Source organism: Microtus pennsylvanicus, chromosome 8, assembly GCF_037038515.1.
Source record: "Microtus pennsylvanicus isolate mMicPen1 chromosome 8, mMicPen1.hap1, whole genome shotgun sequence".
In the NCBI taxonomy this organism is placed as follows: Eukaryota; Metazoa; Chordata; class Mammalia; order Rodentia; family Cricetidae; genus Microtus; species Microtus pennsylvanicus.
In genome coordinates this window covers 7,012,735-7,036,847 of record NC_134586.1, presented here as the reverse complement: position 1 = coordinate 7,036,847, position 24,113 = coordinate 7,012,735, and the positions used below count along the sequence as shown (strand labels likewise).

The following is a 24,113-nucleotide window of genomic DNA, read 5'->3' as shown; positions in this document are numbered from 1 at the left end:
AGAAGTCAGTGTCTGAATGGCAGTGTGAGAAACTATAAAAAGTCATTCTCTAGAAAGTCCATTGATGTTTAAAGTATCCTTCCCTGTTGTCCCCAGATGGATTTTACTTGTTGTTGCTTTGATATAGGTCAATAATATAAATCATAAAAATATGTGATAGTGTATTTAAAGAAAGACAGTTGAAAAATCAATTGTTTTATTATATTATTTTCCAGAGATTTATATGGGGTTTTTCTTTAAAGATATACAAATGGCTCAAATTTTATATCAAATATTTTGTTATCCCCAGAGAACGCAGCCCAATTCTAAATAAAAATTCCGTACTAAAGCTGGAGAGACGGAGTAGTAGTTGCGAGCAACTGTTGCTCCAGGGGATGCAGATTTGGTTCCCAGCACCCATGTCACGCAGCTCACACTGCCTATAACTCCAGGACCAGGGATCCAATACCTTCTGCTGGCCTCAACATGCATACAAACACACACAGACACATGCACATAATTAAACATAAAAATACATTTTAAAAAACAACCCAGCACCATCCCGGCAATGGTTTATCATACAATTTCATCCTACTCATAAGGAGATTTTAATTTACTATAAATGTGCTTTTTATCCATGTTTCCCAAAAGTGTGTTCCTTGGGAGCAGGTAAAATACCAGGTTTACTAAGCTTCTTTCCTCTCCTTTTTGTCTCATATCCTTTTCTTTCTTTTTTTTTCTTTCCCCATGTAATCCAGGCTGATCCTGAACTCAGAATCCATAAGCCTCAGATTCCAAGAGCTGGAACTGCAGCTATATGGCTCCAGTATCCAGCTCCAGGCTTTCTTAACTGAGGAAAACACACAACTAAAACCTATGTGAATATTTTTAAAACCAAGTGTTTTGATGCTCTAAGTGTATCATCGCACAGATGTGTGCGTGCACATCTGCTCACTTCTACAGAGACCTTACTGTACTGCTGCATGATTTTTCCCCAAACAAAAGTGACCTCAAGAGCAGCCAGAGGTGACTGGAAAAGCCAAAGCCACTGTTGCACTTGCTGTTTCTTCTGAACTCAGGGAAGTCAAGGGACGACTACTGCATACACTAATGGCACAGACGCAAAGCAATCATAGTTACATGTCAGCTTTTACACAGTTGTACACAAAAACTGCACTTCTCTAGACTTTTGTTTTTATCCTATGAAGACTAGAACAACAGAAACCAAGAAAATATAAAGGGGCCGAGCAAGGTGTGAGTTGGGGGAAGGGGAGTTTTCAGGTAATACAAAGTAAGAATCAGAAAATAGGGAGTGGACTCCAACTCCAAAAGAATCAAGTTTAAAACACATGGTGAAGGAAGGAGGCAAAGAATACCAGCTGGGTGTCAATTTGTAGTAAGAGAGGCTGCCTGTTTGTTCCCGGCTGCTCACACCCAAAATAACCACACCGAAACTGTACTAATTAAATCACCACTTGGCCTATTAGCTCTAGCTTCTTATTGGCTAGCTCTTACATCTAGAATTAACCCATCTCCATTATTTTATATTTTACCATGAGGCTTGTGGCCTACAGGCAAGATTTCAGCTTGTCTGTCAGGCAGCGGCTCCATGGCTTCTGACTCTGCCCTCTTTCTCCCAGCATTCAGCCTGGCTTTCCCTGCCTAACTAAGTTCTACCTTGCTTTAGGCCAAGCCGGTTTCTTTATTCATTAACCAATAAAAACAACACATAGACAGAAGGATCTCCCACACCACAGAGCTATGTTTTCTTGAAGGTTGTTTGATAAACCTTCAAGGAATCACATTATTTTATATTAACTTGAAATTATAAACAATAAATACAAGTGTATATATGTGTGTATGCACACAAACACATACACACACAAAATAGCTTAAAGGAAGTTAAGCCACTTGGGCCAACAACACTCCCCTACAAGAACTACAGACTAACAAAAACCCCAGTACTAAACATGAGAAACCTCTTTTCAAATGGTTGGTACCTAAGGTTCAAACGACTCCTAAACAATATGAACTATTGAAACAGACCTTCACTGTCCCTCAGAGGTCAAGGATGGGCCCCTACTGCTGAAGATAGCACACACTTAGGACAAATGACTCCCAATTTGAGTTGCATCTGACCTGAAAGTTTTTTCCCCTGCACTCTAGCCTCCACAGTATCAGAAAATGCTATGCAAGCTGCCAAGACAGGGATAGCATTAAACAGCCCTACCCAGCTGCAATGCCTGTGAGCCACAACAAAGACAACATGCAAGATAGCCTAAAGGTTCAATAGGGCACTCTTGTGGTGGTGATCATAGCTGTCTAAGCATACTTAAAGCCCACTCAGCAGAAGGGAAGTCATACCTGAATCATAGCTTCCTAGCTAGTGAGGTCATAGACATTAGAAAAGAAACGGCTGCATTCCTAAACCATCTTAATGCCATACCAAATTATAAATCTTATCCTCAGACACACAAGTGTGTAGGATATGCTCCCACTCTCCAAGAATAAAGCTTCTGTTTACAGCAACCGGAGACCACCTCAGGAAACACTGAACACAACAATGAGACCAACGGGTCACGTGGATCCCCGCTCCACAGAAACATCTATACCACAGCTCCTGAAACTAAGACTCAGAAAAGCTCTGAAAAGGGAGCAGAGAGCCAGAATAACAAGAAGTCTGCTGTGGAACATTCTCCCCTAGAAATGGTTACATAAACAAGCCGGAACAATGGCAATAGCAATGCACATGCTAATGCAGAAGGGTGAAATTTCATGGCGTCCCACCTCTAGGCAAAGAACTAGAAGCAACTAATGACTAATAGGAGAATTAGCTCTCTCAGGGATGAACCAACTTATTGACTGTCCAATGCTGAGTAGTCAGCCCTGAAACCATATGCATACAAACAACAAAAACAGCCCTAGCAGGTTGTACTTACATATTTTTGCATAAAAATACATATATGTATGTATGTATGTAATAATAAGTTTTTAAAAGAGACTATCGACATAAAAGTGGGTGGACACGGGAGGAGCTGGAGAGAAGGAAGGGGGAAAGTGATGAACTTCTACTTCAATTTAAAATGTATTCTAAAGAAACACACACAAAAAACTTTTACCTAGGCATTTTAGTCCCAGCATTTGCCAAAGTTAAAGCAGTATGATTATGAGTTTGGGGCTAGCCTGAGCTATGTAGTGAAATCTATGTTAACCTGGGCTACATATTACACGGCTGTAAAGGTCTGTGGCCCAGACAGTGAGGTCACCACCAGCGCTCCACTCCACACAGCCACATTTCCAGCATACCACCTCATCAATCAAGCTTTTCTGTTTGCGTGAATCCTAACATGGCAATTTGATTTAAAAAAAAAAATGGGAGAAAAGCAAAGATAAAACCATTCTGACCTAAAACATGGTTTAAACAACAACAACAAAAAAAAACACTACACCGCCACTCTGAGCCTATTCTCCATACTTCTAATCTTTGGCTCTGTTTGACTTACTCCATGACCCCAGTTTTAGGAGAGCCTTTGGTGACAGTGGTTGGTGTGCTGCCAAGGGAGGACCAGCCGAAGAGCAAATGTGGCTTTAACACAAACGAAGATCAGCTCTTGGGAAGGTGCTTGCCGAGCATGTACAAGGCCCTGGGTTCAATCCCAAGTACTACAAGAAAACTGAGACCTGGGTAGAGCTCAACTCACTACTATACTTCAGCTCTGCTCACTCCACCCTAGCTAAAGGCAAACAGTATGTCTACAGCTACTTGCAGCATAAGAAAAAAAAAATTGCCTAGAGAATAAATTTACAATCTATTGTCACTGAATCAGAAAGAAACAAACTGCTCTCAGAGGCCAGCTGCAGAGGGGAGGAGAGTCTTTTATGGTGCTGTCTCACCTTTGCTCTCTCCCAAGTGCTAGTATAAAAGCAGCAAACAAAGGAAGAGTCTAAGGGCTTACAGCTTCCAGGGCAGACAGAAAGAGCTGTGGAGCTGTCTGAAGCACAGGACAGGACACACAGAACCATGCACTGCATCAGCAGAAAAGAACACGAGCCTCACAGTACTGAGCTCGGGAAAAGCCAGCAACATTTGTTAAGAGCTTAAATAAAACTTAAGTGAACAAGTTCTAACACAAGGCGCAGGCTGTCATACATGTTCAGAAACATACCCGCCTTCTACAGAACCTATGAGGCGATCCTCCCTTAGTAACGATGTTTATAAAGAGAGAGAGAGAAATCATCCAAAAACTAGACTCAGTTTCTCACTCAGCAAATTAAACATTAAGCATAATCATTAAAATAAAATTATACTAGACAACTACTCTATTAATTTTAATCTACAGAAATATAGAGTATTTGTCTTATCTCTAATCAACAAGCCAGTGACAAAAAAGATATCAGCAGACAAACATGTTAATATATTACAACATTGTTTTAATGTAATGTTATTGAGATGTTTTTCTGCAAAAGTATTAGCTATTTTCTTTTCTATATTGTAACTGTAATAGAAAAACAGAAATGATTTCAGCATTCAATAAGTTTTCAGGAGAAATATTTTAAAGATTGGAACACAAAACAAAAAACAGAATTTTTTTAACTAAAAGTAAATGTTGGTAAATAAAATACTTTAATATCTTAAATAGAATCAATCCCTAAAACTGCAGCATTACAAATATGATCAAAAGTAACTTTCAGGAGTTTAAGCACACAGGAATACAAGAACACAAAGCCATAGCTACAATGCAAGAACAGAAAGAAATGCTGAGTGACTCTTACCCGCTGTTCCAAGGCCGACTGAGTCTGTTGCCGTAGAAGAGCTTTAAAGGGCCCCCCTTCTTTTCCAGCACTACCACTTCCCATTCCTATAGGACATCAGCACATAAATAACAACCAAATAACAACTATAAAACAGCAAGATCAATTGCATTCATCTTTATAAACAATATGAGTCAAAATACAAGAAAATTTTCCACACATTTTACATAGTCTGAGATGGCAACTAATACATACATTTTATTCTACTGTACTAAGGCTGTCTTTATAGCAAGACATCAAAATTCCGGTCACATCTAGCTTTAGAATCAATTTATTCTAATAAGAATATTATTAAAAAGTAACAAATTTTTGATAACATTCAATCTGTAAAATTTAATTTTTAATAAAATAATCAAAAGAATAACTATCACTATGCTAAAAATTTAAGTACACCAAAATATCTGATGAAATATAGAGGAGAAACATACTAAGTGCTCATGTAAAAAACCAACAGAGAGCTAAAGAGCACAGAATCAGCGTTCAGAATGGAGTTTATTCCCTGCTGATGCCCACTTCGAAAGACAGTGTCACCCTGTAACACTGGGTTCATTCACGAAACTCAACAGACACTTTTGGAAAAATAAATCACACATGGGTAAATAAATCTCAAATGTGCACAGTCAGGGAGGAGAGAATCCTGTCTCCTCCCTCTTAAAGCACTGTTAAGGCTGGTGTCCCAGTCCTTCCTCTACCACTTGTTGCTGCTGTTGTTTTGATAGTACCACAAGAACAAGTGTGACCCAGGACTAGTGTGGGATGGGATGGGCGAGAAGCTGGTGCTGCAGACCCTCCCTGAGCTACGATGCACACAGCCACTACTGCAGTGCCTTCAAAGGAACTAATTCACATTCACATTTTTAGCTGCTCTTGGATAAGGAAACAAAGGTTAGCATGTGTGTAGTCCCACTCTGTTCTTTTAAAAATAAAATTTTTCTTATAATAATCTAAACATTTTTAGAGACTATACAATGCTAACTGGAAATAAAACTAAGATCTTTATATGAAGCATATTAAAAGTCATAAATAAAAGGTAAGTTTGCAGTGATAAATAAATTACCAGAAAACATAGCAGAATAACTTGATTAATGTAGTGGATAAAAAAATGTATAGTAAAAGAATATCACCAAAATGAGACTTAAACTGGTTCAAACAGAATAATTTTCTCATGTAGCCTTATGGTTTAGCAACAGGATGGCAGAGGTCTGATGTGGGTGGAGCAGGTATGGAGGGGGCAAAGCATCTACAAGGGTCACTGAGTGAGAACCTAGGTACTGATAGTTACAATAAACATCCACATCCATGCCTGAGACATAATTCTTTTTAAGAATAAAGTTTAGTACATACTCATAATTATCCGTCAAATAACCTCCAATGGCATCTTTGTAATTCTGATTAACTGTCAGTAAAATAACTAATAGACACATAAAGCACACAATAATTCTTTATGGTATAAAGTAATATGTTCTCAAAGATGACTTAAAATAAAGGGATTAAAAAAGCTGACATAATGTGATCCTACCAGAAGCAGCCAGGAACAGCTCTTCACTGAAAGAAACACTTTTCCTCAGAACGGGGCTGACAAGGCTAGAGTGATGAGGGGTAAGGCTAGATTCCGAGAGGAGGCGGGACTTAAGGTGAAGGGAACCACAAGGGAGGGGGGTGGAGCTGGGGCACAGGTAGATCCCAGGCCCCTGTGGGTAAGGTGCTGTGGAGGAAAGTAGCAAAGATGCAGATTCAGAAGATCAGAAAATGCAGGAGAAGGAAAGCAATGATGAAGCAAAACATAACAATCAAATGGATTTCAAATGCAGACAAATTAACACTGAGAGTAAGAACACCCACCCACCAGAAGCTTCTAAATTAACAAAGTCCTTGCAAACTCTGCAGTCATTAAAAATTTCTTAATAACTAACAAGATTTTATGCCATTCACATCACTTTTAACTGACTTCTTCTTCAAGGACTTAAATTGCCCACCAATTTTTGTTGGATGGTTGTGTGTCTAAGAACTTGTATGGTTAAAAACACCACTCTTTAGTATTATGATGAAAACTTGTAGCTTCAATCATAAGCACATATCTAAAGTGGTAAAGTCTGGTACCTCCCATGTCACTAGCTAAGATACTGCATACTGTGTTAACAGAACACTTATTGAAAAATCATCCAAAACTACTGCATTGTGAATTCAAAATGGTCAGGTTTTTCTCTCCAGCTCTGAAACACTAATTAATCCTTTTACTTTCCCTCTAAAATTTTTCAACTTTAACCTGATCATACTATGATTTACAGAGATTTACATACAAGATTAAAAACCCGTGTACAGTAAAAAGTATGTACAGCAACAGACTAAGTAAAATAAAGCCCAGATCAAGTGTGTGAGTCTGTCATACACTGGCATTCAAAAATGTCACTCCTGTTGAGAACTTGAGGAAAATATTTTTAAAGTCTAAATTTTAAAAATGTCATAAATTAGATTCTACTAAGTAAGAAAATTTTTAAGAAATCTAACAGAAAAGCAACATTCATCATAAACAGAAAAATAACTTTCTCAGGCTACCTTTATTACCTATGCTCTGTTTTTGACTTCTCAGTTTATAAATAATAGATCAGTCCACCCTACTATTTCTCAGAAGGCTGACTCCTGAATATGGGATTCGAGAGCAGAGAAAGACACACATTGGGCCGCAGCTTTGGAAGCGTGAGAACACTGCTCTGCCATTTCCTAGCAAGGCCAGGAGTCTGGGGACGCTAACACACAGTAAGTTACTAAGGCAAGAAAATGTAACACAGCACTCAGAGTCAGCTTCTAAGCAAACACGCTGGAATACACTGTAAACGAGACTTTTAAGAACCCATACTACAAAGGTCACCGCTAGCACAGATGATGCCAGTCAGAAACCTTGACAGATCTGGCTCAGCCACTTATCTGAACAATCTTTAGGTTTAGCCTTTTAGAGAAATTAAAAAACAAAAGGCCAAGAAAACATTTTCAAACTTTATGGTATGACAAAAAAGTAGCCTAGAAGGTGGACTACCCGAACCTTATAACTATGTTAGGAGATCCTCCTGTCCCTAAGGGCACACCCAGAGTCCCAGCTGCACTGAGGAGCCAGCAGAAGACCATTTCAGCTCACAAGGCAGAGAACAGCCTCAGCAACTTAACAAGATGCGGTTCCCAAAAGCATCCGGGAGCTGGGAATGAAGCTGAACGCTAGAATACTGGCTCAGAGTGCAGGATGTGCTGGGCTTCATCTCCAGAGCTAAGAAAAAGGGGGCAGAGGAGACAAAACTATCCTAAGTCTATCCTGTTCTGACCATCATGAACATTAAGACCAGTCCGTCTCTTACTCTTTATGTGCGTGCGTCTGTGTGTGCGTGCGTCTGTGTGTGTGTGTGCATTTCATTACAATTTGAATGGTTCAATTTGGGGGGACAAAGATAGCTAAATGTCACATGCTACATTTCAAAGCATCAATCACTATAAAATACTACTGTATTTTTAACTGTTACTCACAATTATACACAGTAAGCTCTCAGCACCTGTAGGGTGCTGGAACCACCATGAACACCGTACTACAGTTTCTTATACAAGGTGGGGTATTATCTGTAAATAACCTATGCACAACCTCCTGTCTATATTAAATCATCTTTATGTTGCCATATGCTAAGCTGGAGAAGAAGTTCTAGTGCTGCATCATCTGGGCAATAATGAAAAGGAAGCCTGCCTGCACTGGGGACAGGAGCAATCTTCTCAGGGATTTCTGACCTGCAGCTGGTTTAGTATGTTAAGACTGACCATATACTTATGAATAAAGTAACTGTCAAAATAATCAGTGCTAGAGAGGTACGGCAGGGATGGCAATAAAAACAAAAAGAAACGTGTTTATAGTATTTATATTCAGTGACCATATTTATAAAAAAAAAAGGAAAGAAAGAAAGAAATGGTCTATAATAAATAATACTGCTTTGGAAGTAAGATTTTGTTTTGATTGTTTTCACAAGATCTGGATCCATTTTATATTCCTCTTCTAACACTAAAATAAAACATGAAAGGTTATTAAAGATGGTAAACTCAAAATAATATAAATAAAAACTGTTTTAATCAATCTGATAGGAAAACTGCCAGAAATAGTACTTAAAATACCAATACTAGTAAGTCTACAAACTTTTAATCTTTTTAAAAAATTATTTAATTAATTTTATTCTATTTCAGGAAGACACTAATTTAATCTTTTATCAACTTTTTATCAAAAACATTAACAAAAATCCAGAATTCATTCATAATATAAACAGGAGAGGAAAAATTATAGATTTAATGAATTGAAAAATATTCACGGCTGAGGAAATTTAAAATCCAGTTTCACCCTGGAGAGCAAGTCTAGCAAAGCTAAGCACCCTGATCCCATGGACTCAGTATCAGCAATGGCTAAACAGTTAACTGTCACTCAGCAAATAAAATAACGCCTCTATAAAAAAATTAATTTTAATAATTGATCAGTATTTATACTGTCTTTTTCATTTGTTTTTCGTTTGTTTGTTTGTTTGTTTTTGAAGGCAGGGTGTCTCTGTGCAGCCCAGGCTGTCCTGGAACTTGCTCTGCAGCCCAGGCTGTCCTGGAACTTGCTCTGCAGACCAGGCTGGCCTCAAACCCAGCGATGTGCCTAACTCTGCCTCCCAAGTTCTGGGATTGAGGTGAGCACCACTGCCTCCCGGCTACAATATCTTTTAAGTTAACATGTTATCAAGTTAATAAATGGATGTGACCAATGCCAATTCCTCTTCTCTTTTTGACTTTTTTTTTCTTTTTTTTCTGTTTTTAAACTCAGGACAATATCTTACACTGACCTAATCTTAAAACAATAAGCAAATGGACAGACATCTGTATTGCTATACAACCATTCAAGTTCTGAAATGTTTTCATAAAAAAACACAAAACTAAACTCTAAGAATAAATAAGGAATAAATTAATAATAATCAAGAATTATGCTTCAAAAAAGCAATCTGACTGTAAAGCACTACGGTGACTATGCAGTGCCTTAGACGGCACACCTCTGGACCTGAGTACGAAATGAAGGCTGTCAACATCCAAAACTTGATAGCAACAGTGATTAAATTGGTTAAAAGGTCACCCTCCAAACAATGTCTCTACAAAATTTAATTTTAATAACTGAACTGATCATTCACATTCACTTTTAACTGAAATGTGGAAATAGGAGGAAGACTTGGGCGGGAAGCTAAGAAGAAACAGAACAAGCTTTAAAGGAAACACGAAGGGCGGGTGGAGAGCCTTACCAGTCTTGGGTGTCAGACTCAAGTCTGTGTCAGAAGAAGAGGACTGTCGGCTGTAGGACTTGGAAGGTGAAAAGGAATAAGTTTGGTTTTTCAGAGGGGTTGAGGGTCCTGATGAGTGAGGATTGGGATTGGGATCTTCATTGAAGGGAATCCTGCCAGAAGAAGGTGGAGACATATTAAGCAATCATGTGCCAAAGGGCTCGACAGTTGGCAGCATGATCCCAACATCAGGAAAGAACTGGGGTAGGGCCGGCAGTCATTTAAGTGTGGAGCTGGGAATGAGGCCAAAGACAACGAACTGCTGTTTAACCATTCACCATTCTCCAGATAATATTTATCTGCATTGAAACAGTTAATAAGCCAAGTGGAAAAGCAAAGAAGCATGAAATGGTAGACTAATGGGGATTTAAAAAATATACATATTAAAAGGAAAAGTAAAAAGAATAAATAAATAACAAAATATTTAAATAAATGTTTTGTAAGGTACAAAAGAAAATGGCCACAAATGGTGTGTGGAAATATCCGCAACTGTCTTCATATTTACACACACACAAGTATCTCCAAAAGAAAAAACTGTTTCCTTATCCTATAGCATCAGAGTGCCACAGCTAAAAACACAGCAAGAGGACAGTAAGTAGAGCTACACAGAAACACTGCATTAGAGGCAAACAGTTGCTTACCTGTTTTCCAATAGCTCTCTTCCACAGAATGAACAGACCCTATTGTTTCAAAACCCTACAGACTTTGTACATGAAGAAAACAAGCAAATCAAAGTGTCAGTGTCTGCTTCATTAGAAGCATTATCAATTTCAATTCTAAACAAACACAGAAATATTCACATAAATACAATTGGAGGGTTCTCAGAATGCAATACCAAAAATCATAGGGCTCTGAGAGGATCTGTGGAAGAGACTTTGGAAGCTGGAAAAACACCTTCGCTTCCATAGTCAGAGCCTTTATGTCAGCTAGACAGAAGTCCTTTATTGAAGCTGAATTTGAAGTAAGAAAGGGAAGAAGCAAAGATTTGTGGTACCTGCCTATGCTACCTGCCTGCCTGCCTCTGCAGCCACTCTGCCCGTGGCCTGTCTCTCCCCAGCTCTGGAGTCTGAGCAGTCTCGTACCAGTATAGATGAGAGTGGGAACAGACACAGAGAAGTTCTGAGTAAGTCGTGAGCCAGTAGCAGTGTGAATTGGGCTGTTGTGAGTCGAGCGGCATCCATGGCTTGGAGGATGAACCAGCGGAGACCTGAAGGAATTTGTGGTCAAAGTGGAAGAAAAGAAAACAATATATACAACAGATTGCAAACGTTATGTTAAAATTATTTTGGAGGAGCTTTTATTAAGGGAGAAAACTTACTTTTTTAATCCCTAGCATGCAAAAAGTTGAAATTAAAAAAGAACAGCCAATAGTTAATGTGTTAGGATATAAGTACAATTTTAAAGGATCAGATTAACAAATCAAGAGCTGTAAATAAGAAAAATAGCAAGTATAACTGTCGATGAAACTATGAAAGACTACTAAGACTTGAATTTTATTTAAGTTTTTTTTTAAAAAAACATACTTGCTTTGTTTTCATCCAAAAAGGACTTGCTATTATGTTTATGAGAGGCAGACACCATAAAAGTGAGGTCACACAGCTTCAGCTTCTTCTAAAGCACGGGGAGAACTGCTTATTTTATTATATTATTTTCTGTGAAGAAAGCTCGGCAATAATTTATGTTTATATGACCAGAAGTTTAAGACAGAGGTCCTTAGGAATATATAAGAACAGTCAGCAAGAAGAGAAAATGAGGAAGCGACTAGGTATGAACAGGCACAGCTCGGCCTTTTAACATACAATATATACTGCATAAAAACAGGGAAATCCGGCAACTGGACAGCAAGAGACCATGACTTTCAAACTCCTATGGGACAGATGCTCTGCTGTGCTCTGCTAACATAAGCCTAAACTAAGACACTAAACCTCTTAGAGGTGGTCTGTATAGACACAACTGAGCAAGTGAGTTCTTCTCTCCCTTAAGCTGAGACACTAAACCTCTTAGAGGTGGTCTGTTTTATAGACACAACTGAGCAAGTGAGTTCTCTCCCCTAAGCGAAAAAGAGCCTTCAAATTCTCCAACTTGGAAGATCTACGACACAGTTCTGAGCACACAAGAAATCACAGGTAAGGCCCTTGGAAAACATGTGTGTGCCGAGCAGTGATACATCACACAAATGACTTATTTACAAGGAAAGCTCAGTGAGGAAATCAAAGGGATGTGTACTGCTGCACAGCAGCTAAGAGGAAGGAAACTTACAGAGCACACACCTATTAATGCAGGTAAAGCATTACCAACACCAAGTATGAGAGCAAATCAAAGTTCGGATGTACTGGAGTGCTACCATGATGTACTGAGTTCTACCAGTTTCCTTGTATCAAAGTTTGCCTCAAAATAACTCTTTCCAGTGTTAAATACATTCTATCCGCTCTAATCCTTCACTCATCTAGATAACCTACTAAATCCAATCTGTTTCCTTTTACCAAATTCCAATCTAAAATCAACAGTGTTATACAATAACCAAACATTAGATAAGTTTTAATAAGCTAAATCATAACGAAAGTTAAAATATCACCCAACCTGATCCCTTATGACAGAGTATAGCAGTTGAGACAGAGCAGCCTACATCCCAAGGGGCTTCCTAAACAGGGCCTACATTGCAAGATGCCTTCCAAAGATCCAAATTCTGCAGGGTGGAACACATCACTCCAGCCTCACAATTTAAAGTAAATGGCTGTGTGAGCAAAGGAAACACAATTCCTCTAGGCTTTACTGAGGGTCTCTTTGCGGAACACAATGAAACACAACCCTGTGGCTTTTCTAAGGCTCCACCAAGTAAAACACTGTTCAGTGTCCAGACTACTTCAGAGACACACCTGCAGAAGCCAGGGCGCAGGAGGTGGGAGTAAAACTACATGGTGGCAACAGACAGACTCAGGGTGTGTGTGTGTGTGTGTGTGTGTGTGTGTGTGTGTGTGTGTGTGTTCACTTATTTATTGATTTGTTTTTATTATTTTGAAGTAAAAAAATCTTACCAACTAGCCCAGGCTGGCCTCCAACTTGAGAGCCTCCTGCCTCAGCCTCCCAAACATTGAGATTAAAGGCATATACCATGGTAATTGGCTTGAAGAGGAAAGTCTTTAATTAAATTTGGTATGGAAAAAGGAATAGGGTCTGAATCTGCATGCATCTAATTCTACTTATATCAGCTGAAAGTTCACCCTCTTTCAGGACACATCTTATTTATGCATCTTTATTACAGCATCATGAACACATCTGGGACCTCATGCTTATTAGGCAAGCACTCTAAAAACCTCTGAGCAACAGCTCTGGCCTCAGGACACATTTGTAATGAAACATAAAGCAAACTGAGGTTACAATTTTTTAAATCATTTCATTTTTAAGTACATTTCCAAACAAGATTTGGTAATACTGTGCTAAATCTTGTGAGCAGAATTCAATCCAAATAACTAAAAAACATCAAAGGGGCTAAACAAGAATATGTTCAAGATAAAAAAAATCATTTTTTGGAGAACTGGGATCATTTCCGTTTGCTTCAGCTGAATAATAATGATGTAGAAAATGGATTAGATACTCTATCTACAGAATTTCGAACCTCCGATAATCTAAATTAGGGAAAAGTCAGCAGACCATAGCCTGAGGCCAAAGCTACCTGCCATCTGCTTTGTAAAGGAAGCTTTACTGGAACACAAAAACTCACTAACTTACACGCTGCTGGTGCTACAATGGTGCAGTTACACAGCAGCATCAGCAGAAGCTAGATCACCTACTGCCCTACCTGGGCACACAGCCTCCCAGTCCTTAACCTAGAACTATCCCCACATCACTGGTCCTTACGGAATTATTAATGGCTCCAGCATGGAACAAGTGTTACTTCACTTGCATGGAGTTGCTCCAATTATATAAATTGGCCAGCATTTCTGGTCTCCAACAAGACTTTCAACATAACTGTTACAACAGGAAAGAAAATCATCATTCAAACATTCTCCACTGACAGTTCAGAATAGCACTTATCTGTAGTATCTGAGACACGCCAGGAGCACTTCTAACCTAAAAACCCCAGATCAAAATGCTCCAGAACCAAAGCTCTTGAGGACTGATACCCAAAGTGTTTCCTATTTGAAGGTACTCCAGATTTCATGCTTTCAGGTTAGAGATACCCACACTAAACCCTCCACCACCCATGCTCCTCAAAAAGTCTTCCTTTGATACAAGTGAGAAAACACAGGCCAAACCAATCACCAAGATGAGCTTTGCAAGGTGTGCTGCCCAATTTTATGGTGGCACAAGCTATGGTCATCTGGGAGAAGGGAACCTCAATTGAGAAAATGACTCCATAAGGTTGGGCTGGAGGCAAGCTAGATCATGTTCTTAATTAGTGACTGATGAGGGAGGGCCCAGCTCATTGTGGGGGAAGCCACCCTGGATTGGAGGTCCTAGGTACTACAAGACAACAGGCTACAGAAGTCCTGAGGAGCAAGTCAAAAAGCAGCTCTCCACCATGGCCTCTGCATCAGCTCCTGCCTCCATGTTCCTCCCCTGTCTGAGCTCCTGACTTCCTTCAGTGGTGACTAGTGGTGTGCAAGTGTCAGCCACATAACCCTTTCTTCTCTAAGTTGATTTGGTTATAGTGCCTCATCACTGCCAGAGTAAGCCTGACTGGGGCACTGGACACAGAGCTTCAAGCAAGGTCTAACTAAGTCTAAACGCCCCTAGATCACAGACTGGGAACTCCCTTGCAGGGATTTCGTATGGTTCGAGTTGTTATTTTTTGGAGTTTTGTTATTGTTGATGATGATGGTTTTTGTTTTCTGTCTTAGTACTGGGTGGAGGGGGCTTTCTGTTTTTGTTGTATTTTATAAATACAGATAATCTATACTGCCAGTGTCTAAATTATTTACTACCTGGCCTTTCAAAGAAGTTTGCTTAAGCAGGCATAGTGCTGGGCACCTCCACCCCAGCTCTTACAAAGCTAAAGATAGCTTGAACCCAAGAATTTGGGGTGAGTCTGGGCAACAAAGTAAGAACTGATCTCAAAAAGGGAAAGAAAAGATACGAGAGAGAGAAAGGAAGGTAAGAGAAAGGCAGGACGAAAGGAGAGAAGTGAGAGGTTTGCTCACCCTGCCTTACACAGACCCCAGTATTACTAGTTAATGAGATCCAATGTTTATTTTCATGAACTGTTGGCACATGGTAGACACTGGAGGCTGAGAAGCCCATACAAGACAATCTGCAGTCTTCTGTACACACTGCCAACAGTATAGCCACATTTAAGCAGCTCCTAGAAAGGAAGGCAAATTCCACACAGGACATGAATATTCGTTCTATGCTTTAAATAGACAACAGCTAAGGATCTCAAAACGTTTAAGAAAAATCACACAAGTTAAAACCGTATGTTGAACACTGCTACCAAAATGTGAGAACAAATGAAACTTCCAGGTAAAATATGAAAATCTGCATGAGAACAGTTTCATTGATTCATACTTACTCCTTCATTTCTTTGGATGGGGAATTACATGCAGGAAGGAATGCTGCTGGGCTACTTAATTTATCCAGAGTGCACGCTGTTCCTATGGCTCGTACCACTAACCCAGACTCGCCTTCCAGATCAAAACACTGCAAGTATCCAACAACTGCATTTCCTCTCATCTCAAGCACTTTCAAGCCAATCTTTCTCTGTAATTCACCTACAGAAAGAAAGAAACTCACTTTTAACTTCATAAATCTATATTACATACTTTTGTTAAAAAGATTATAGTAGCAATACAAAAACAAAAGTTTAAAAATCATAGATTCTCAGAATTTGATGAGAACTTAAATGGTTAGCTGGTCCAGGTTCCACTTTCAGAGGTAAATAAAATTCTACTGGCAGCAAGTTGAGGCATTTTAAGAAATGCTCACTCACTCATTCATGTGCCTTATTGGGGGGAAAAACCCAGTTTGGGGTTTGCATTGTATGCTGGCATTCTTATCTCCAAGGTGGTAGATATTTGGATAAGCAAGAAAGATATACTCCAAATCGAAAGGGATGGAGAGAAAAATTCAATGACTCAAGTACTGAGGCCCTGAGTTCAGACCTGCAGAACCATGTGGTAGGAGAGAAATGATACCTAAAAGTTGTGTTCTGACATTCACACTGTGATACATGTACACACACACACACACACACACATACACACACACACACAACCTATCTATCTACTGACAGGTACATATATTATATATATGAAATACTTTTTCAAGATCTCAAGAATGACAGCATGCCCTTATCATCCCAGCAATGGGGAAGTTCTGGCTGAAGAAGCCCTGGGACTTGCTGCCCAGCCAATCTGGCCAATTGGTGACCTCCAGGTTCAGTGAGAGACCCTGCCTCAAAAATACAAGGTGCAGAGTGATCAAGGACAAAACCAGATGCCAACCTCTGACCCAGATATACACACACATACACATACATGTGCAATTACACACACATGCATGTATACACTCACAGAAACACAGAAACAAGCTCTATGTTCTGCTGGCATTTAAATACTGCTGGCCAGGCAAGTGGAAGAGGAGGGCAAAGTGGCTGGGTACTCAGTTCTCAAGAAAAAACTACCCAAAGGTGCCATGTGAACAGAGATCAGAACGAAGCTCCGCAGCTTGCCTGAGCTGTGCTCCAAATGACAGGAAAGAGGAAACTACAGCTGCTCACAGCTCCTCCCAAGCTCTGTCCCTTCCATCACACCACTCATAACAACGTCCTTCTGCTAGGTACGAGGGGCCTCCAGGGCCAGAGGAACAACTGAATCAATACGGAGTTTTTACTGAAATTAAAGGAACCTGAGTTCAATTTCCAGTGTCTGCCCGTATTAAAAAGAAAAGGAGGAGGAAGAGGAGAACTTGGCTTACATTTGTAATTAGAACACTGAGGAAGTAGATTCCTGGAGATCAACAAGACAGCCAAACTAGTCTGGTGAGTTCTAGACCAGTTTAAGACCCTGGCTCTAAAAAACCAACTGTTTTTAAATAAACAGCGTTTGAGGAATAACTGAAGTTGTAAATAGACAGTGTTTGAGGAATAACTGAAGTTGTAAATAGACAGTGTTTGAGGAATAACTGAAGTTGTAAATAGACAGTGTTTGAGGAATAACTGACGTTGTTTGTAAATAGACAGTGTTTGAGGAATAACTGAAGTTGTTTGTAAATAGACAGTGTTTGAGGAATAACTGAAGTTGTTTGTAAATAGACAGTGTTTGAGGAATAACTGAAGTTGTAAATAGACAGTGTTTGAGGAATAACTGACGTTGTTTGTAAATAGACAGTGTTTGAGGAATAACTGACGTTGTTTGTAAATAGACAGTGTTTGAGGAATAACTGAAGTTGGCCTCCACAACTATGCACACACCTCCGTGACCACATGCAAACATACACACACACAGAGTGAACTCACACATCTAATTCAGATCTCCACTTGTTAAAAGTGTTCAATGGGATGGTACCTGGCATAAGAAATCAACACAATTCACAGTGTTTGTTGTGAAATTTCATGTTCCATGTGGGAGGAAAGTGGAAATGCTGTGGGACAATGGTCTATACCCTGTCACTTGTATTTTAAATAAATGCTGATTGGCCAGTAGTCAGGCAGGAAGTATAGGCGGGGCAATGAGAACAGGAGAATTCTGGGAAGAGGAAAGGTCAGCCTGCAGTCATCACCTAGACACAGAACAACAAGATGTGACTGCCTCGCCAAAAAAGGTACCAAGCCACATGGCTAACACAGAAAAGAATTATGGGCTGATATGTTATAAGAATTAATTAATAAGAAGCCTGAACTACTGGGCCAATCAGTTTAAAATTAATAGAGACCTGGTGTATTTCTTTAGGACTGAACACCTACAGGACCGGGCGGGACAGAAATCTCAGTCAACATGGAAATTTTAAGACTAAGTAAATCAACAGTAATGCTGCTTTACTAGAATACCTGACATTAAAGAAATAAGTCTCTGTCTGGCTTCATTTGATGCCCTTGGTGTGCGAATACGATCAATCCATTGATATTCCGGGTCTTCGTTGACCACAAGTTCTTCTACAAATCCATGGATTACCACAGCTCTGTAGCACTTTGGAATAGATGTTGCTGTTAAAACAAATTCTTTATTATCCTTCTACTAACCACAAAGCCAAACTTACATTTAAATATATATATATATATATATATATATATATATATATATATATATTTGTTTATATATATATAAACAAAAGGATAAATAAAAAAATAAAAAGTATCTGTGTAGCATTTGTGTTTTAGATACATAATGCAAGAATATCTACTACAGAAGTTCAATGCAATTTTAAGAGCTCTCTCGAACAAGCTTTTAAGATCTGTTTTATCTGAAAAGAAATTTCCTGTCATGAGGCATCTCAGTTTTCTCATATAAGAATAGCAAATATATTTATTGGGGATGGAGAAATGGTTCAGTAGTTAAGAGCACTGGCTGATCCAGGTTCAATTCCCTGAACCCACATGGCAGCTCACAACTGTCTGCAACTTCAGTTCCAGGGGATCTGACACTCTCACACCAAAGCACATAAACTAAAAATAAATGATTTTTTTAAAAAAAATGAATAACAAATATAAACTGTATTTTTAAGATTCAGAACAGCTATAGACATTAAATTACTGTTCAACACAAAGTTTAAGAAAAAGTTGAAATATCACAGAGTACCCATAAATCTGTACTGCTAAAGATAAATTTAAGTTTATAAAAACAAAATCAAAGTTGGCAGTTGATGCCAACATAACAGGCAGAATATTCTTTCCATCTCACACTAGAGCCACTTTCTGAACTGTTGAAGAGTCCCACAGACTGCATGGCCATACAACCAACTGCTGCAGCAGTCATAGTACTAATCAATAGATCCACTGAATATGAGGCTCACTTAAATAAATTTATCATTGGACTTACATAAAATCTAGTCAGACTCAAAAGGGGAACATCCACACCAAACTAGACTCTCAAAAAATGTAATCATGCACTGAGGATGACCCACTAACAGAGACTGGCATGAGCTTCAGAGCACAGCCACACACGTCACTGTCCTGAGGCCTCACGTGTCCAGGCTGTGTGCTGTGCACACACATCACTGTCCTGGGGCCTCACATGTCCAGGCTGTGTGCTGTGCACACACGTCACTGTCCTGAGGCCTCACATGTCCAGGCTGTGTGCTGTGCACACACGTCACTGTCCTGAGGACTCACATGTCCAGGCTGTGTGCTGTGCACACACATCACTGTCCTGAGGCCTCACATGTCCAGGCTGTGTGCTGTGCACACACGTCACTGTCCTGAGGCCTCACATGTCCAGGCTGTGTGCTGTGCACACACGTCACTGTCCTGGGGCCTCACGTGTCCAGGCTGTGTGCTGTGCACACACATCACTGTCCTGAGGCCTCACATGTCCAGGCTGTGTGCTGTGCACACACGTCACTGTGCCGGGGCCTCACGTGTCCAGGCTGTGTGCTGTGCACACACGTCACTGTCCTGAGGCCTCATGTGTCCAGGCTGTGTGCTGTGCACACACGTCACTGTGCCGGGGCCTCACGTGTCCAGGCTGTGTGCTGTGCACACACGTCACTGTCCTGAGGCCTCACATGTCCAGGCTGTGTGCTGTGCACACACGTCACTGTCCTAAGGCCTCACGTGTCCAGGCTGTGTGCTGTGCACACACATCACTGTCCTGGGGCCTCACATGTCCAGGCTGTGTGCTGTGCACACACGTCACTGTCCTGAGGCCTCACGTGTCCAGGCTGTGTGCTGTGCACACACGTCACTGTCCTGAGGCCTCACATGTCCAGGCTGTGTGCTGTGCACACACGTCACTGTCCTGAGGCCTCACGTGTCCAGGCTGTGTGCTGTGCACACACGTCACTGTCCTTGGCCTCACGTGTCCAGGCTGTGTGCTGTGCACACACGTCACTGTCCTGAGGCCTCACGTGTCCAGGCTGTGTGCTGTGCACACACGTCACTGTGCCGGGGCCTCACGTGTCCAGGCTGTGTGCTGTGCACACACGTCACTGTGCCGGGGCCTCACGTGTCCAGGCTGTGTGCTGTGCACACACGTCACTGTGCCGGGGCCTCACGTGTCCAGGATGCAGACCGCTCCACAGTACCACCCACAGTTCTCCCTCACTCAGCATTCTATACCACAGCCAAATGGCTGGGGAATTTTTAACAAAAATTTCTAAGAACTTGTAAAATTTAGAAACCATTTACTCTAAAAACCAAATAAATAGTCACAGAGTTACAGTGACTGTTTCTAGAAATTTATCATTTTTCTCTCTGGTAACAAAACCAAACTCTAATCTTTTTTTTTTCATTAATCCATCTGAATATTAGATTTCCATATTTAAAAATTATTAAATTTTCCTGTTAAATAAGACAATGCATTTACTTACTGCAAAAGAATTTAACTCCACATGATGACTGTCTGAATCTATTTAAATCATTGAAGAGATCTACTTTGACAACCACATTGATTTCTCCACGGATACCTATTGATTTAAAAAAAAAAATCAAATTTTTAAGTCAAGAAAACAACATACTCTAAACCATGATGCAAACAGATACAGTCACTGAGCCTCGAGTAATGCACTATTAGAATAGTAAGGCTGGCTTTACTCTCTAGATATTCTCACTCCAGGAAGGTCACTTGGTTACACTGGAGCTAAGTGTAACACTGAGAGAACCATCATGCCCACTACTGCCTAACAGCTCATCCCACTTGAGCCAAGACTGCTTGAAAAGAGCTGCATTTTAAATGATGATGGCAATGGTGGAAAACTTGCTGAGCGCTAGGAGACGACCCACTAAATACTCACTGTGCTCACATCAACCCAGTGACAGTAGCATCATTCCAATTTACACAGTGTTGGTAACAAGGGCCAGGACAGGGGCAAAAATAAAAAGCCAGTTCTTTATGATAGCAAGGATAGACACCTAATCCATTAAGACTCTAATTTAGCCTAAGTTTTATACATGGGGCTATCAGATCATGTTGCAATAAAAAGGAATGACCTCCCCTTACTGCTAAACATTCATTATATATCTTTAATCGACTGCCTTGATGTCTTGTCAACTCAGTGCTGATGAAGGAATTCCTTCTAAGAAAAACCTTTACTAATTTACTGACACAAGAGATATATCAAACACAGAGCCCATACTAAGTCAATCAGAAACAATCTTTAATGTTAAATGTCGGGAAACTATTTCAGTCACAAAGCTATATATTGCCTTTAATCCAGGCCCATAATTAATTACCTCTTTAGCATCACTGACTGACCAGTGAACTCCTGGGATTTGTCTGTCTCCACCTCTAGAGTTCTAGGATTGCAGGTGTTATGTCTTTATATGGGTGCTGGGGATCTGTACTTAGCCACTTGTTCTTACATAGCAATCACTTTAATGACTGAGCCATTTCCCCACCCACTCCTCTCTTTGACACAGGGTCTCTCTTTATACCTTGAACTGACTGACTTGGCTAGACAGTCTGTCAGCCAGAGGACCCCTTCTGTTAGTCCTCCCAGTACTGTGTACTGCTTTGTGTAGCTTCTGAGGATCAAACTCTGGTACTCACGCTTATGCAACAAGCACATTAACAATTAAGCCATCTCCCTAAGATTTGGAGCGTATCTTTATAACTGCAATAGCATTTGATTGTATTTACATCTTGATTATAAAGATAACATATAATAGACACACTGTAGAAAACAGAGACTGAGGGAAGACAGAGGAAATCATTTATAATCCAGAAACGGAATTATCTAAGCATAAATATTATATCACACATTCTACCAAATTCCCTAATGTTATTACACATTAAATTATATTATTTCAATAACTTCGAGACTATCATGTTTTATAACATGAATTCTGCAACTCCTAGTATATAATATTGTTATACCTGTTTGACTGTTTTCTGAAAACTGCATTTTCTTCTGACTGTAAAACAGGGCCTATAATAGGACCTAACATATTTTAAAATCCCATTTCTCAAATTATTTTATCATTATGAATGTTAGCAAATAGTGGGATATAGATAAAGTCACAATGAACTATACACAAATGTCTCTCTTTGCTACAAACATCTCACGTCCTTATTGCTAGGACTCTATCACTGAACTGCCAGACCAGGGGGAAAAATGCAACAGAAGAAGCAAGGCTGGGACATTTGTGTCAGTCCTGTGCAGGCACAGTGCTCAAATGAAATTAGACAGTTAGAATAGCAAGCCTCAGGGTTTTCTAGTCATAGAAATCTAAATTATAGAGAATTTCAAGAAATTTTTATGAAGGTTATTAACTATCAATATGTACCATAATAAAATTAAGATTATCAATTTTTTACAAATTAATCATTGCTCTCCTTCCTCATACTAAATGAGCATGAAGTTCTTGTAAACAGGGTGGCAAGCGTGCTCTGTGACATGGTTACAAATCTCCACGCTGCCCTGCTAATGAGTCTTTCTTCTGCTCCACAGTGTGTCACAACTCCTAAAAACACCACATATTTGTGAGAAACTGAATAAAAACAAAGACTGACACAGTCCCTGTGCTGAAACAGCTCTCAGTCACAAAACCCACATCAGCATGTCAGGGACTTCAGGTGTTCCTAGACAGACAGGATGGCCTCGGACTCACAACCGTCCTAAGCAGCCTACCACATACTGGGATTAAAGGCATGTACCATCATTTCTGGCTAAGAATCCAGCTTTAAACAACAAAAAGACTTTATGAACCTTTCAGGAAACAAATATCAGTATTTATCAGTCTAAAACATGTCTTAAAAATAGAATAACAATACATTATTCTGTATTTTACTTTTTCTTTTCCTTTTTTTTTTAAAGAATGTTCCACCAGAGCCAAACCCTAACTCTCAAGACATTTATTTCCTGTCACACGGAGTCAGCAGGCATTTTAACTGTGTTTGGAGAATGTAGATACTCTCAGCAATACTCGGCTACTTGACCAATTTTCAAGGTATCTTTTAGGAATATCTTAAAAAGCATGGTACAGCTGAAAAGGTAAGCAGAGAAGATTTCATTTTCTCCCAGTGCTATCCTTACCATGGATGGTGTCATAAATTGGGAACCACCCTGAGATGACTGTGGCAGCTTCACTATACAGTAAAGGGTCGATGTCAATGTACACCTTGCCGATAGCATCGTTTGCACTGTAAGTATCGTGGTCAAGAACAGTGATCTGCAGAGGTTCATCTTGTAAATCTTCATCATCCACCTAAAAGTACACCCTGAAATTAAATCTTACACCTTTGAAATCTTATCACAAAGCTATACAAACCATAAAGGCACGTTAGGGATTTATCTGTAGGGCAGAGGTAGACAGATTAGCATACATGAGTGTGATAACTAGGGCCAACAACATAAATAAACAGTAGAGCATCTGCCTAGCATAAGACTACAGGGAAAAAAGACACACACACATACACACTGGAGACAGGCTCTTTCCGTGTAGTCATGGCAGTCCTAGAACTCACTAGGCAGACCAGGCTGGCCTCTGAGATCTACCTGCCTCAGCTGCCCCAGTGATGGGATTAAATATGTGTACCACCAAGCCTGGCTTCTCAGAAATACTTTAAATGTTTAGATGTTTCACCTGAGTACCAATAGGCTCAGTAAAAGACTACATTTCCCAGCCTGTTTTGCAAACAGTAAGTTATAGTACCCAGAGCATGCTAAGGTGAGAAACCTCTTAAAGGGATTCATCTCTTGGAAACTTTGGAGAAAAGCTACTTCAAGGAGGAATCGTCCCTACAACTGAGTCCGTTGGTAGAAAGCTCAGACACAGCCGCACTGCTCGGAAAGTGGTTCTTCTGAGAAAGACAGGCACACCATACATAAAGATCATTAGAATGGTAACCACTGCCTGCTATGACGACTTCCGAACTGAACATCTTACTGGCTGTGAACTAA

General features: G+C 40.0%; 1 protein-coding gene across 27 annotated transcripts in view; it reads right to left on the bottom strand.

The window, feature by feature from the left end:
- The window catches only part of C2cd5 (C2 calcium dependent domain containing 5), a 97,543-nt gene that overhangs the window by 54,726 nt on the left and 18,704 nt on the right, over positions 1-24,113 (bottom strand). For 7 of the 27 annotated variants that reach the window (XM_075982330.1, XM_075982340.1, XM_075982346.1 and 4 more), the window contains 6 exons: positions 23,247-23,418; positions 20,583-20,678; positions 18,106-18,261; positions 15,631-15,829; positions 11,204-11,328; positions 4,753-4,838 (listed from right to left, as the gene is read on the bottom strand). In XM_075982330.1, coding sequence (XP_075838445.1) covers positions 4,753-4,838; positions 11,204-11,328; positions 15,631-15,829; positions 18,106-18,261; positions 20,583-20,678; positions 23,247-23,418 — 834 coding nt within the window. Of the gene's footprint in view, positions 1-4,145; positions 4,179-4,752; positions 4,839-6,310; positions 6,497-10,082; positions 10,235-11,203; positions 11,329-15,630; positions 15,830-18,105; positions 18,262-20,582; positions 20,679-23,246; positions 23,419-24,113 lie in introns of all 27 variants that reach the window. The other 20 variants (XM_075982341.1, XM_075982327.1, XM_075982337.1 and 17 more) reach the window with 5 other exon arrangements.